The sequence below is a fragment of the Symphodus melops genome (genome assembly GCF_947650265.1).
Source record: "Symphodus melops genome assembly, chromosome: 6".
NCBI classification, from domain to species: Eukaryota; Metazoa; Chordata; class Actinopteri; order Labriformes; family Labridae; genus Symphodus; species Symphodus melops.
The window spans coordinates 24,641,311-24,657,335 of NC_136696.1; the positions used below are offsets into that span (position 1 = coordinate 24,641,311).

The 16,025-nt window shown below is 41.5% G+C and overlaps 1 protein-coding gene across 1 annotated transcript in view; it reads left to right on the plus strand.

The window, feature by feature from the left end:
- LOC306825275 (unconventional myosin-IXAa-like) overlaps positions 1-16,025 on the plus strand; it is a 124,949-nt gene that overhangs the window by 87,295 nt on the left and 21,629 nt on the right. Inside the window, exons 11-15 of the mRNA XM_079345908.1 lie at positions 36-170; positions 10,360-10,481; positions 12,604-12,745; positions 14,727-14,922; positions 15,195-15,314. Coding sequence (XP_079202034.1) covers positions 36-170; positions 10,360-10,481; positions 12,604-12,745; positions 14,727-14,922; positions 15,195-15,314 — 715 coding nt within the window. The remainder of the gene's footprint in view (positions 1-35; positions 171-10,359; positions 10,482-12,603; positions 12,746-14,726; positions 14,923-15,194; positions 15,315-16,025) is intronic.

Genomic DNA, 16,025 nt, shown 5'->3' on the forward strand with positions numbered 1-16,025 from the left:
TGACGTAGAATAATAAGTCTGGTTTTGTTGTCTAGATTCTGTCCATAGGAGTGCTGGACATCTTTGGATTTGAGGATTATGAGAACAACAGCTTCGAGCAGTTCTGCATCAACTTTGCCAACGAGCGGCTTCAGCACTACTTCAACAAACACATCTTCAAATTAGAGCAGGTAAAGTCTGATTTATTATGGGGTTTTTCTCTCCTCTTTGTGTCTCTATCGCCTTCTTGTTGCCATCAGAACAATGACTGTTGTGCTGCTGCTGCTTATCTTTTACTTTCACTATGACAAAGTGAGCAACACCCAAACATTCATTTTGATCCACTACACGGTACGTTTGGTTTATCACACAGACGTCACATGATTGTGGCTGTTTCACATTCCTCAAAAGTGCCTTTCTGCTTTCGATTGATTCAACTGATTGAGGGAAGATTGTACTCCTCAGTGTGACTTTGCAGTTTTCCCTCATACGTCAAATGTGTTAAAAAAATGTATGACTTCATGTTCAGAACACAGAGTTTGACACACAGAGAGAGAGGAGATGGGATATTTTTTTAATACTGTTTCTGTCTTTTATAGATTTTTTTTTGCTTTGATTCAATTTGATCTGTAGCATTTTCTACTCAACTGAACACACTTTTGGTGGAGGAACAGAAGAGTTCTTCAAAGATGTAACTGGAGGAAAATGGAGGGATTGTCGAATCTATAGTGATCTATGAATAAAAAAAGCAGTGTGTTAACATGAAAAGTGAACAAACAGTCTTGTCAGATAAGTTAAAAAACATCTTTAAAGTATTAATAGTGACAACAAATAAAATGTTGGTAGTTTCTTTCATGCAGTAAAACTTTAATATTAATATAACTCTTAGCTGAAGCCAACAGATGTTTAGCTTAGCCTAGCTTATCTTAGGACTCAGCCTAAGAAGGACCTGGCTTTTGTAGCCTGCATATACCGCTCAGGAGTCCTTGTTTGTGTCACCCATTGTCCTAGTCCTTTCACATTTATTTCTAATTGCCACCTTCTGTCACCATAGCAACCACAACGGCTACACTGTAGCAAGTTAACATAAGTAGCTAGTATTGTTAGCTCCTTCTAATTAAAACCATTAACTTGCATTTATTTCGTTTTTCAAATCATATTAATATACAGCTCGAAAATTATGCGAGAGGAGGAACACAAATGGAGAGGGATTCTTTTTTGGGCAGATAATGAGGCTCAATTAGTCGGAGTCTTTCACTGTAGCTGTCAGCTCTCATCTCCCTCACACTGAACTGTGATTGGCTGTGGCAACTTAGCAGGCAGGCCAATCACTGCCGGCTGAACGAGGAGCGAAACACAGTGGGGAGGAAAAAAAAGAGCAGTGTTTCAGTATACGAGCTCAATAATGTCCCTTCACTCTCAATGAAGATCAGACAGTGCCGACGCACTAATGGTTCTCTTATCTGTTTCTGACAGTTAGCCCTCAGGCCCTATGCAAACACACACAAACACACATACACACACACAGCAGGATGTAACATGTTCTAACAAACCAGTTGTGTTATTGTCAATGAGAAATAGACAGTAACGCTCTCTGGAGCTTTATCTTTTATCTATATTTTCTGCTGCTGAAGCTGATTGACAAACAAGATCAAAGCTAAAATAACTGTCTCCAAAACTAAAGACAGGGAAAAAAAACCTTTTTAAAGGAAATTTTTTACACACTTTCACCATCAATTATGTCAGTCCCACAACTGTGGATGTAGAAGTTCAAAAACACTCTGCCCAGCTTTAGCATGGACATCCAACATCGCAACATCATATGTATGCATTTAAATATGGATCAGCTTTAAACAGCAGATCAAACTTTCAAGACATAAAACATCATTTATTTGTGTTTCTCTCTTCTCCTTTTAGCTAGCTTAAATTTGTATTTGTACAAAACATCAATGTATGACCAAGTGGCAACCTCAGGTGTTGAAAAATGAAGCCAGTGCGGAAGTGCAAAACCCTGCAGTTCCTCAAGTGTCTGCTTAAGGCTGACTCCAGGAGACCCAGAAGTCACACAGACATGACCGGCAAAAGAAGCTTTTTTTATAGCATGAAGGAAAACGTCTACAGCCTGGTTCAAGAACATGAAATAGGATCTGTAAAAATGCAAACAAGCTTTACTTGTTAAAGTAATTCAATCTATACATTTCCACAAAACAGTGTGCAAATGTGTTTTTGTCAACACTACCTTCCGTACGTTATTGTCGTTAAGTTGTTTGTGCCGTCAGTCATTCTGCAGCAGGTGATCCTGCTGTTGGATTCTGTCACTGCACCGTTTGTTCTTGTGTTTTGTTCGACGAATAAGTGCTGAAAGTGCTGCTGAGGCGTTCACCCTCACAGGACAGTGTGTGATATTTTTTCAGCAGGGTTCACATTTATTATCCTTTAATCACGGGGGTCCTCTGAACCCACGGCTCCGAGCCTCTCCTCAGTTTATTTGACAGGACAACAGTTAGTGGATGAGGCGCTGAGCTCCGAGGCCCCTCTGAGGCAGGTTGGTACAGCTTCCTGAAGGAGGGCTGCCAGATCTCCTCTGATTTGTGTTTGTTTGAATAAAGTTGTGAAGTTCACACCACGGGTCCCCTTTACCCTCAGTTTGACGTCACTAGTGGAGAAAGTTCTCCACACATTGCTTGTTATGATGAGTTGGATCTTAAACTGCTGTCACTTATTTACATTAGGAAGATTTCATGGCTTACATATTGCACCAAACTACAGTTCTTATTACCATACTGGCAAATTTTCAATATTTGCTGTGAGTTCATGTCAAGGTACTTTATCGTTTAATCCAACTCTGTTCCTCTGCTTGCTTAAAAATCTCTTTTACAGATTTTGCATTTTTGTCATTTTTAACACAGCAAAGGTCTCATTCTCAAGACAGACTTGTCCAACTTCTCTAAAGGAGATTTTCTTGGCCTCTTTTTTTTTTTTTCTTGACTGATCCCACTGATTCAATTTGTTCATTATTCCCATAACCAGAATCCAGCTCATTCCTTAACTTTTATTTTTCTTTTGGTGAGTCATGCTGGGGCACAGCTGCCCTCCTTTCCATCTGGACCACAAAAAGCAGAAGAGAAAACCTCAGCACAGCAAGCATGTCTTCTTTATTTATTTGTCAGTTCTGTCTCTGTGCTTTTAAAACCACCCATGATTTCACCACCGCTCCTCCTGTCTGCTCAGTAAAAACACGCTGCTGTCATAACAGGAGAGACGGGCGCTGAGGGAGGGAGTGTAAGAAGAAATAGAGAGATACAGAAGATGTTCACACAGACCTCACCTCTACAACCAGGCCCTGGGCTTAACACAATTCAGTGTGGTTGGAAACTGTGTTAGCCAGCAGCAAAGAGACACAGCAAGGGCTAATAGGTGCAGAGAAAGTCACAAGTTCAGAGCCAATTGAATCGACCACAACTGCATTGTTCCCTTTCTGCAGCGCAGCAGGAGGCTTATTTATGGCTTTTTATTGCTCACATATCGGTTTTGCTATAAGCTTGTTACATTGAGGGTTTATTCTCTTTTCCAGTGTTTGATACAGGATACACAAATGGGTGCGTGTTTTGTGAATAAACCAGTTATTAGGACAAACAAATGTAAGTTCAATTAACTTACGTTGTTAGGTTACGCTTTATTTTGAGTCAAAACAGGAAATGTGTTCTATTAAGGATTAAGTTTCATCTTCTTTACATCAATTAGACCCACATTTATTGTTAGCTTTAAGGAAGGGCAGTACTAAAAGAAATAGTCATGTCTTTTAATACTGCAGTGTAGAAATTGCCCTTTTCAAAATGATTCAATATAATAAGAATTACTGATTCATTTTTTCGTTCTTTTTTTTTTTTGCAGCTGATTAATCCACATTTATTAATTGCATTTATTTGTTTAACGCATTTTGTATCTGTCTGAATCTACACATTAACCTTGCTAAAAAGTGGAGCCCAGCAGAATATTTAGTCTTGCAGGCGTCATTGTTAACAGTGAAAAATAATCCCATCAAGTTTCTTTTTTAAATGTTTTCGAGCCTCTATTTGAAGGTCAGGAAGGTGGGTAGAGTCAGAAATTGGGATGAGAGAGTGGGGAACGATATGCAGGAAAGGAGCCACAGTTTAGATCCAAACCTGGGCCGCCTGATGTAATGGCTCCGGTCTCCATACAGTACATGGGCTGTGCACACTAACCACTAGGCCACTGTGGCGCCCCACATTCATCAGGTTTTAAAGCTACTGTACAATCAGCATGTCTTGGATACAGATCTACTTTCCAAAGGGGAAAGTTTACTTCACTTTCCTTTGACCTTCCATCTGCCGCAGTGTTTGGATTTCAAGTGTTCCCTCTCTGTAAACTCTGCTCGTCAGCCCGCAGAGTCCAGAGTACTTCAGCTCTATTGAAGGACCTTTAGTTACACCCATTTGTCATTCTTTATTATGACTGTGATGAAAACTGCTCGGGACAAGTTTAAACATCATGTATCAGGACCCCAGAAATCTGGTTTTAAGTACCAAAAATACAGAGTTCAGCGAGGTTAAAGTCATGAGTAATATGTGTTCAGAGCAGGACTGTAAATAACAACTGTTTTCATTATCAGTAGATCAATGAAGAAAATAATAATGTTGAACAGAGAGTGTCACAAAACTTTTAAAAATGCCCATTAAAGACAACTTAAAGACTTTACTGTAATAAAGCACGCTGGAAAGCATTAAATCTTTACATTTTAGAAGCTGGTGTTATCAAACGTTCTTCAAAACAGGATGAGTTGCCTTTTTTTAAAGCTTTTTTGCGTATTAAAGAAATCGTCTGATGACATGTTAAACAGCTCTTAGTCCCCCAGCAGCTGTTTGTGCTTGCTGACGTGTGAGCTCTCGGCTCACAATCTTTTGTCCGTTTCGGCGTTTACTCAACCCGTAACTGAAGCCTTTTCTTCACAGTCACAGCTTTGCTCGGGGAGGCTGTTTACCTCATGTGTGAATGTGTGTGTTTGTAATAAAATGGCTGATGAGTGTTTGTGTGTCTGTGTTTATCTGCCTCTCTGAGTCAACACATGTGTTTATGAACCTGCTCACAGACACAACAAAGTTCACCAGATGATCTGACTCAAGTCATCAGCCAGCGCTCGGCTTGATGAGATTAAAACAAAAGCACACGCACACAACTTTTTTTTTCACAACTTGGCTTGATCCGGTGCAACCTCTGAAAGAAGCCAAACACTCCACATGTTGTGAACGCCTCGTAAGTGATTCAGCAGACTAAAAAAAGAAGACAGGGCAGATGTGTTGCTGATGGTTAAAAAAATCTCTCCAGTGCTGCTTTGGATTTGTGTCAAATGTCCCATTATAGTAATTAAAGCGCATGTGCTCAAACTGACTGTCCAAATATTTTACATTCTTTCCTTTTTTCCTCATAATGATCGTTTAAAAAGTCACTCTCATAACATAAGGAAACCAGCATGTCAGTGTGGAGACATAATACATCCCCACAAAAGCAAATGAGGACAGTATGAAACATAATATACACTACTCTGTATGCCATGCATTCAGAAACATTGGTTCCTTTACCTTTGAACTGCAGTCCACACAATCAAGATGGTGCTCCCCTTTGTGCAGCATGAAACACCAAGTTAATCTTTAAAAGTGTTTTGTGTTGTTGTTTTGTATTTACAGAAGTATCAATGTATTTCTGTCCTGCGCCTGTGCAAAAGGCATTTATTGTATTTGTCACAGTGTACATTTGTAATTTTAAGTTTTGAAAACCCTTTGTGGCTGAATGATTAAGCACATGCTGTTAGTTCCAGCTATCAACCTTATTTGCATGCCATACCCGTTTTTCATGCAAGTGTTGTTTCTGCCTCTTATTTATCCAAAAGGAGGAAAAATCCCCCACAAAAAAAGGATGGTATGTGAGAGGGTTGACATTTTTAGACCACTAAGAAATTTCTCCCTTCCTTTCTTACACAATGGCAGAAAATCATACAAGTACAAAGGCTGAATGTGTGACATGTTACACATAAATGGAGAGGAAATCCCTTGCATCTGAAAATGACTCTCTCAGCTATGACCAAACTACAGTGTGCTACCATTAGCATGCTAACTCAGCAATGCAGCTCCAGTTGTTTTAGTTTCATGCTGGTGCTCAAGGGTGACATCTACTGGATCAAAAGTGGCATATTCTCCCTTTAGTGATGCAAAAGTAGTTAATACTCTCCTTAGGACCCAGATCCTAAATATATTCAACAAAAAACATGTCTGAATTCAAACTACTTACAGAGAAAAATAGGCTGATACAGACATACTGCAATTAAACAATTTATTTTTTTCACGAGATCACAGTTTTGGTACAACATGAAAGTTGTAGTCAAACTGATGTCTCAGTTTTAATCTTCAGGCCTCGAAGTCGTTTTCCTAGCCACCTGAAAAATCTTTGGACTCTGGTCTTCTTGCCCTTCTTCTGTTTAATGTTTGGGTCATTCTGCGCTGTGTCATGAAGAGCTGGTTCACTGAAAGGCATGACATTGTCCCCCAGCACTGAGGTAGTGACTGTGGCTTCTGCTGGCAGGGTACCATGAGATGATGGGTTCAGCCCCACAGCAGAGTCTCGCTCTCGACATGCTAACTTTTCTTCTGGTATAGCCTGGCTGACTTTTAGCTCTACCTGAACAGCAACAATGGTAGGAGCTTCATCAGCAGGAGTTACAGGTAAATATGGCACCGTAGCAGGTTTGGGTTCTTGGCTAGGCTGCCATTTCAAAACCTCACCCTCCACATCTGGGGCCAACATAGTGTCTTTAACTGGCAAGGTGAAGGTAGGTTTTGGAGCTTGCTCATCAGCCGAGTCTGGTTCACTGCAAAGCTTTTCATCCATAATTTCATCCTCCAGGACTGACGCTTCAGTTGGCAGGGTTAGGGGACAAGAAATCATCTTATTTGCTTGTTCATCCGTGCATATGTTTGCAGAAGGTTCAGTGTTAACCACATCAGCCAAAGCTGGTTCCTCACTAGGCTGGACATGCATCACGTTACTCTCCAGGACTGAAGCAAGGACAGTAGCTTCAGCTGGCAGGGTTACAGATGGTGCTGGAGACTGCACAACAACAGATTCTGGTTCACTTCTGGGCTCTTCATCTCTAACGTCTTCCTCCAGGACTGAAGCAATATCTAATGGCTCAGCTGGCAGCGTTATAGGTGATGAAGGGCTTAGTATAGTCGGGCAGTTCAATACTGGACTCTGAACAGAAGTGTTGGCGGAGTGTTCATCAGCAGGTATGTCCATTTGCGCTTGAGGCTCAAAGAGTCCACAGATGTGCTCTACTACAACATCAGTGATGGTCTTCAACAACTCTGCTTCAAAGTAGTTCTTCTTCTTCTTCAGTGTGTCTTGAGAGTACATCTCTCTTACCTTTCCTGTGACAGAGAGTACCATGTTGTCTCTCATGGATCGGGAAAAGGAGATTTCTTGTTGCTTGGTAGACAGAGCAGTGGACACACGATCAAGAACAGCCTTCGTGACTCCAACAGCCATTTTACTTAGCTGCTGGGAAGGCATTTCCCGGGAGGTGGTTCTTGGAGGGACCCATAAGTCTTGCAGGACTTTGGGAACGACATCCATCACCACCCCTTGTGGGCACAACTGTTTGAAGTTGGGACCCTCATGTCGCTGTTTTGACAGGATCCTGCAATAATCATGCGCCTGGCTGATGATCCTGGGATGCCTAAAGGAGGATGGCATCTTCTCTGATGAATTGATCAATCTTCTTGCCTCAAACTCAACGTCTCTCATCTGGAAGCTGGTATTCACCTCCCACACCAGCTTTAGGAGAGGCTTTATTTCCACATCATCAAAATCCTCCATCTCAAAGTTGCAGAGATGCACTCTGATAGACTTCTTACTCTCTATCAGAAGAAGGTCAGTCAGGTCCTCAACAGACATCTCGGCTGGGAGCTCGTTCTTCTGCTGAAGACGTAAAAATTCAGCCACCATTGCAATCTTGACTTTATAGGACTGGCTGTGCCAGCAGATCTGCAATGTGCTTTCGTAAATTGGAGTGTCGAACAGCACCCTAATGGGTCTGTAAACTCCTCGACTTCCTTCAATGAACTCCATGGAAACTCAAATGAAGGAAGTATCAAAAACAGAAGAATGTAATCCTGAAATGCACGGACAAAAAACACTATGAAAACGGTTTAACTCGAACAGACTCAAAAGTACTCCAACTAGCTCAATCTCCAAACACAACTGAGAAGGCTGGTTGAAGGCAGAGAGGATATAAACATTTTCCTGTGAGGTCACAATGAGGAAAAGGTTCCAGAACCCAACGATGGAAAACTTGTTGTTTTTTTCAAACTCTTGTTGCTATGACGCTGCAATTAAGATAAACGGAAGCTAGACATGTTGTCTGGTACAATATATCTTATTAGAATTCTCATTTATTGACCATTAAAATGGAAATGTCTTATTATATGCAACTGCAACATGACCACACACAATTAAAAAAAAAAATTGTAAACAATGTTTACCCCTTAGGGTTTATGGATTCCTGCAGTGTGCGAGCCATCTGTGTCTTTGTTTTGAGTAACATTGTACCGTTTGCAATAAACCCTTTTAGAGTTGATGTCATAGGATTAGCTGAAGGCTGAACAAAGCTAAAATAGAAGAAAACACATATAGCAACCACAGGTTAGTAGGCAATACAGGAGTCTTATAATGTTGTCTTGTTGTGTGCAAGGGTAGAAGAGGAAGTAATATCAGTAACTTCAAACTCAAATTCCTGTAAATACTCTTGTGAAAATACTGTTTGTTAAGTTTTATGTATTCTAAAGGCCCATCTCGCTACATGCATTGCAAAATATCCCTATACATGTGTCCCTATACAAATAAACACACCAAGATATCTTTACAAATCCTTGCAAGATTGGAGGGACATTCATGGATGAATGGTTATTAGTGCTTTGTGGATTAAAGGTTGTATTTTGTTGACTCCACTTATCCCGTTTTCGCATTTTTACACTTTTGTTGGTTTAAAAAATAAATACTTTATGGTTTTCGCTACTTATTGCTCCTCCTGTCTCTGATATTCCATCTTTTCTTTCTTCTCTGAAGCTCTTTAAACCCTCGTTTTTCACATTGCTGCACATAGTGTGCTTGCTTTTGGTTTCATGTCGGCATCAGACCACAATCAACCCTCAAAGACAGCTTGGTCCATTACAGTCACAGAATATTTAATATATTTATATATTTAATATTTAATTCTGAACCTCTTTTAGGGTTTTTACGAGGTTGTAGATCATGTTTTCAACACTTTGTCAAATGTGACTTCCTTTTAGCTTTGCTTTAATGCCAACGTCGCCTTAGAAATACCATTTAAAGAAAAGAAAAATCAGTGTTGCGCTTATGTACAATACTGAGCACATTTATGTTCCTCAGAGGAGCAGTTTATCAGCATTACACCAAAAGTACTTTATGTTTCCAAGAGCTCATTGTTTGCCCTGCAATGCCCTACTGGTAAAGAAGAACACAAATGGATGTTTGTTGTTTCCTTATGATACACATTGCATCATCCTAAGACCTTAAAAGCTGCTGTTTAAGTAGCATGCTCAAATGTACAGTATACAGACGGGTAGATACACCATATAGACAAGAATATTTGATCTCCTTTTAATCCGTTTGTGTCAGCACTCATCCCAGCTGGAAAAGGTTTGTTACTGGTCCCTCCCTTAGAGGTATTAAAGTGACATGGGTCATAAAACTTGATCCTCATCGGCCCCAGGGGGGCGTACTGTAGATGTTAAGTTTGGTTTAACTGAGAACCGACAAGATGGCAGAAGTAATGAGGATTCAGATTCCAGCACTTCGAAGAATGCAAAGCGAGGAGGTGCTCCAGGAACTAGATGATGCATTGAAACCACATTTACCACATTTATGTATTGAAAACACAAGAACATCATGTCATGTTTAAACTGTTTCTTTGATTATTTGGTTTTTAATCCTGGAGTCGTTCACTGTTGACTCTTAACTTATAATGATCACGGTGTCTTTCTGTAAAGTTTAAGGCAAGTTGTTCCTCTCAAGTCTCTCAGCGATGAAACAAGTGATTAAAGGCTTATTCTGCTGGAGGGATCCTGATAAAGTCCTCATGAGAGACCCACATTGATCCCATGTAGCTTCTCGGTTACAAACAAAAGATTTCCTGTAAAGTGTCGAGTCAGTCTTTTTCAGGTGAAGCGTTAAAAGAGTCAATGAGTCAACAAAAAATCCTTTTTTTTTTCTGCAACAGCTTTGACAGAACGTCATTTTCCCTGCAAGTATGTATTGACAAGAAGTCCATGTTTCCCCCCCCTGCAGGAGGAGTACAGGGCAGAGGGCATCACCTGGCACAACATCGAATACATCGACAACAGCGGCTGCATCAACCTCATCAGCAAGAAACCCACGGCGCTGTTCCACCTGCTGGACGAGGAGTGCAAGTATGTATTTAATTGTAGTATACATTATTGATGCCCTGCTCAGCCTGTACAAAGCTGCCTTTTACACATGTTGAATCACAGAGACAAACTGCTCCCTCTGCAGACTGTTGGCTCATTAGCCTGATGAATAACAACTCTGGGACTCCTATCAGGGCTTAACTGAGGCATAGAGGCGTTTTTATCCCTCCTGCTAACATCTCTGGATCCTATTTGGAATATTTTTTTACTTTGCAGTCTTGTTGTGAAACCTTCTCCTGCTGCAGGTCAGCGTTCTACCTTCCCCTCCATAAATCAAATCCATCGTGTCCCGCCCCCCTGGCGTAAAAACACATCAGGCGGTACACACACAGCCATATTTATCAATGTTAGCTGTCATCTTACGTGCCACTTAGCCTGGCTGCTTCATCTGGATCTAATAACACCTGGAGTGTATATATTTGTGTGTGTGTGTGTGTGTACATTATATATCTATATTGTGCGCTTGCACAGAAGGGGTGCCACTTTGGGAGAATTAGGGTCAAAGGGGGATTTCTAAAGAAAAAAACAAGGGGGGACAGGTTGTCTCCTGGGGGTTTCTGCTGCCACAGGAAGGGCCTTCATGCTAAATGATTACACTGAGGGAGAGAAAGACGCTTAGAGATCCCATCATTCACAGTCGCAGAGAGCTGGCAGGGCTGTGGGGCCTCTGGAGAAGTGGATTAGGTTACGGCAGGATCAGGGGCGAGCGTGGGGGTTCATTTCTACAGTAAAGGCATCAAGCTTTAAGACCCCTGCAGATACACTCCAGCCAGGAGAGTGTGTGCGTCACAAGTGTGTACAGGAGAGTTTAAGATACCCTACAGGGGTGTTGATCTGGCCCACCTTAGGTAAGATGGGGATGGGTGAAATTTCCACAAGGCAAAGGTGAAAACAACAAGGAAGAATGTGAAAAAAGAGCCGTCATACATTTGGTTAAATTTGAGCCGTAACATTAAGTTTGTGACAGTTTTCATCCCTGAGGGAGAGGGGGAAAGGAATTCGATACACTGCATATTTTCCTTAGATTTTGTCAGTTAACAGCTGCTACTGTGGCGTTACCTTGTACAGGAAAGTAAAAGCCAGCAAAATACTTGATAAGTTGTTTGTGTATTAAAGAGGTAGATAGGTTGTTTTGAAGTTTGGTTGTTGAAGACTGGCTTTCAGCCTTTCTCCTTTGAGCCCCCCGCAGCCTCTTTTTCATCGAAGAAAAGCCGAGATAGAAGGAGGACATTAGTCGTTTGAGATACGCTTCTCTTGAAATCTTTAATAAAGCTTAAGTAACATCTTCCCGTTCTCTGACAATGCAGAGGTAGTGCAGTGATGGTGCCACATAAACTTATCATGTGCTGGGAGCAGTGACATTTCTTCAGTCTGTGCCCAGAATCAATCGGGGGAACCTCCCACCAGCGTTTATCACCATTATGTCGGCCATTTTCTCAACGCTTACTCCTCTTCTCTCCCGTTTCTTATTTCTCTCCTTTTGACGGATAATTCATTTTCCATTTTTTTTGTTAACTTTCAGTTACAAACTTTTCACGGCAACAATGCACGCAACACTTAAATCTTCACACACAGGGCCAATAAAGTGAGTGCTGTCAGAAGGGGGGCCTCCTGTCATTGCAAAATTAGCACATTTTGGGCCTCTGCTTTGGTTTGATTTGAGGCCTCAAGCCGTTGCCTTCCTTGCCTGTTGACTCTGACTGGAATCATTTTTTCGTCAGTGCGAGGGTACGCATGACTGCCAACAAGGTCTCTACACCTCGTATCATCATATCACTTAAATGAGCTACTTTTGAGAATCTCTGACCTGAAAACTAGTGTCAGTGTACCTGTTCACTAGAACATTTTCAGAGCCGTCAGAAACCCTTCTCAATCTGATCTTTTTTTACAGACAAACACTTACGTGATCTTGCACCTGACAGACACCTCCCACTCTTAGTATCTCATCCCGCCTCCCTAAAAAATTAACTAACTATCCCTTCAAGCCGCTTTTCTATTGTTATAAGATGAAATGCTTTTCTTTGACACAAATGACTGAGTCTTACTGTAAGTCTTATGTTCAGTCTCTCTTATGTTTTTAACCTTCTCCTACTGTTACTCCTAGTTTCCCTCAGGCTTCCAATCAGACCTTGCTGGACAAGTTCAAGCGTCAGCATGAAGGAAACAGCTACATCGAGTTCCCCGCCGTCATGGAGCCCGCCTTCATCATCAGACACTACGCTGGGAAAGTCAAGTACGGAGTCAAGGTGAGAGACTCCTGTGTGTCGCTAAATTGACCGTGTACGTGGAATAAGTGTGATCATTTTGTTTGGACCTAAGTGAACTGTAGCAAAAGCCATAAAAAGGCTTGTTTTTATACGTGCATTTTATTGACACATTTTCTTAGTTATTAAAAAAAAAAAACTCTTTGAAGTGATTCAAAGCTTCACATTTCTATCGGCCTGTTAACACCAACAAGGTTTTCAGCCTGTTTGCGTCGTTCTGCTCAGAGAACAATTGGTGGAATCTGATCCGAACGCTTTAATAACTCAAGCTGGGGTTCCATTAGGCGTCTTTACGAGCACCAGGAGATAAACGATGACAGACTGTTGTCCAGCTGGCTCTCATGCTTTGGAACGTAGCTAAGCTAAACAAAATAAAGAAGAAGCAAAACAGAGTTTGGATAGCTGCTCGTTCAGATGCTTTATCACTCGTTGTTCTTTAGTTTGAATTTTTTGTGCATGCGCCAAATCGTCAGTGACTGGAAACAGATTTGGATTCAGAAACTTGTTTTCTGTGTAAGACAGTTTGTTGCATCCAAATTAAATCTCCTTTTAGAGACTGAATAAAAAAAAAAGATTTTCTGAGCCGGATGCTATTTTTTAAAGATGCATTAATCTACCATGTGGTTGGCTTGATTCTCCATCCACACATGACACTTTCCCGTTCGGGGTCGTGGTGGTCTACAGCTGTCATAGGCGAGAGGGGGGTTCACCCTGGACTGTTTTTTAGTCAATCTACACACAATAAAGAGTCACTGATTAACCTGATGAGCAAGTCTTTGGACTGTGGGAGGAAGCCGGAGTACCTGGAGAGAACGCATGAAAACTTCACTCCTCTCGACAGGGATTTGAATCAGGAACCTTCTCAGCAGCAATAACCACTGCACCACCATGCAACACTCTCACTCTGCAGGAGACCTTCTCGTTGTTCCATCAAATTAGGAATATTTTTTACAGCTATATCAGATTCTGTGTTTGTCTCCCAGCTGAGCTCAGATAAGAAGCACATGTTCTGGAGCGGAGCAAGCGTATTGTTGTTTGACTGTATAATATAAATCTGTAACTGTTAGTTATTCTGGATGTTGAAAACGATCCCGTCATCTGCTGAGAGCCAGAGAGTTGTTTGGCGTGAAATGTGCTGAGAGAGCCACGGGCGTGAAATGTCTGTGATGTGGCCTCAGCAATAAAAACACAGCTGACTCTTATCAGAGAGAGAGAGAGAGAGAGAGAGAAGGGTTTATAGTTCATGTGTCTGTTGTCTTAGCAAAACGTCAGACACAACATTTAATGACTTACAGACTGATAAAACATAAGAAATGGAGTTTAACTTTCACTTTGGTGTGTGTTTGCACCTCATTTCATTTCATTTAACGGACGTCGTTTTCACCCAGAACATTTAGTTTTCATGTTCCTGATTGGATAAAGTTAAAGTCACTGAAACGTCCCCAGTCTGCCCCAAACAGAAAACACTGCAAAGTTTGGTTTGGTGTGTTAGAATGGATTTTACTGCAGGACTCTGTCCATGAAACAAACCTTCAGTATGTCTGATTTTCCAGTTAATACATCAATAATTCATGTTTGTGTTCATGTTTTGTTGTGTTGTTTTTATTCTTCTGTAAGGTGACCTTGAGTGTCATGAAAGGCGCCCATGAATAAAAATAAATGTATTTATAAGCACATTCAGAAAACAAACGTAACGCTGAGGTTATTCAGCGTCAGAAGTCTGATAGAAGAGAAAAGCACAAAACTGTACACCCTCTTTATGCTAAGCTAGGCTAGGCTAACAATCTGCTGACAGATTTGACAACGGTTCTGATTTTTTTGTCGAAATCTCACTTTAGTTGTGGAGTGAGAATGTTTTCTATTCCTTGCCTTTGAGAAAGACATGATGAGTGTGTGTGTGTGTGTGTGTGTGTGTGTGTTTGATACAAACTAATGTTCGCTCGTGTTTCTCTCCTTCATTCAGGACTTCAGGGAGAAAAACACTGACCACATGCGTCCGGACGTCGTGGCTTTGCTCAAGAGCAGCAAGAACGCCTTTATCTGCGGCCTGATGGGAATCGACCCTGTGGCCACTTTCCGCTGGGCCGTGCTGCGAGCTTACTTCAGAGCCCTGGTGGCTTTCAGGGAGGCCGGCCGCAGACACACACACAAAAAAACTGGTGAGTATTTAAAAAAAAAAAAAAAAGTGCAAATGACAATTTGATCCAGCTTGTTTCTCTCTGAACCCGTCTAAAATGCAAAAAAAAAAAAAGCCAGTTTGTCAAAATGAGTCTTCAGACGTGGTGTTGTAATGTTTCTCTGCATGAATCTGAACATATTACCTGATGAACTTCACGCCTTCACTCTACTGAAACATATTCATTCGTTAGTTTAAAGGTGTGAAGTGTTTTATGTCGATGGCTTGAGTTTGGTATCTCTCTGTGTGTTTCAGGGAACGACGCCGCTGTTCCCTGTTCTGTAGTCAAAACTGTCGACAGCTTCAGTTTCCTTCATCACCCGGTTCACCAGAGGAGCCTGGAGATCCTTCAAAGATGCAAAGACGAGAAATACAGTAAGTCACGAAGCCCTGGCGTGTCCACACTGAAGCATGATTGTCTCTCCCCGTCCCAGCCCCCGCTGGCCTGCACTCACACTGCTGAGCACGTTTACCTCTCACACAGAACGTCATAATATCTGCACATGTATGAAGCATGCTTAGTTTTCAACAGGCAGGCTCCAAAATATAGTACATTTCAAGGCATGGTAGAGTCCAACCTGCACGTCACAGAACAACGTAGAGACATTTTAGTCAGATACAGGCGCAACATGCCCGTGCATGACCTGTACCACCCTGAAGAACACTTCCTTCAACCGTGCCAGGGCCGAGGATGGGAGAGCTCACACTTGTCAAACAAACTGGACTTTGAGAGCCAAGCGTCCTTAGGCACCGTACTGAATGGCTAGTGTGAGAGCGTCCCACAATTTGTTTAGGAAATCCTTCTTATTTTTCTGGATTATATTAACTCTTTTAGGAACTGTGCTAATACGTTTGACTTCCATTACATTTATTATATTCTCGGTGAAACTCACCCCTGACCTATTTGAAATCTGCTCCCCGTTAATGTGGTTAATATGGAGGCCTGGATTCTGTCGATAAAGGTCTGTTGAAGTGAGGTGAACTGAAGCGAGAAGAGCTTTCATTTCCATTTCATTTTTTAAAACCCTTTTCTGAGCTCAATCCAATCAAGAAAATCAATTCCAGCCTGTGGTGGACAAAGCGCTC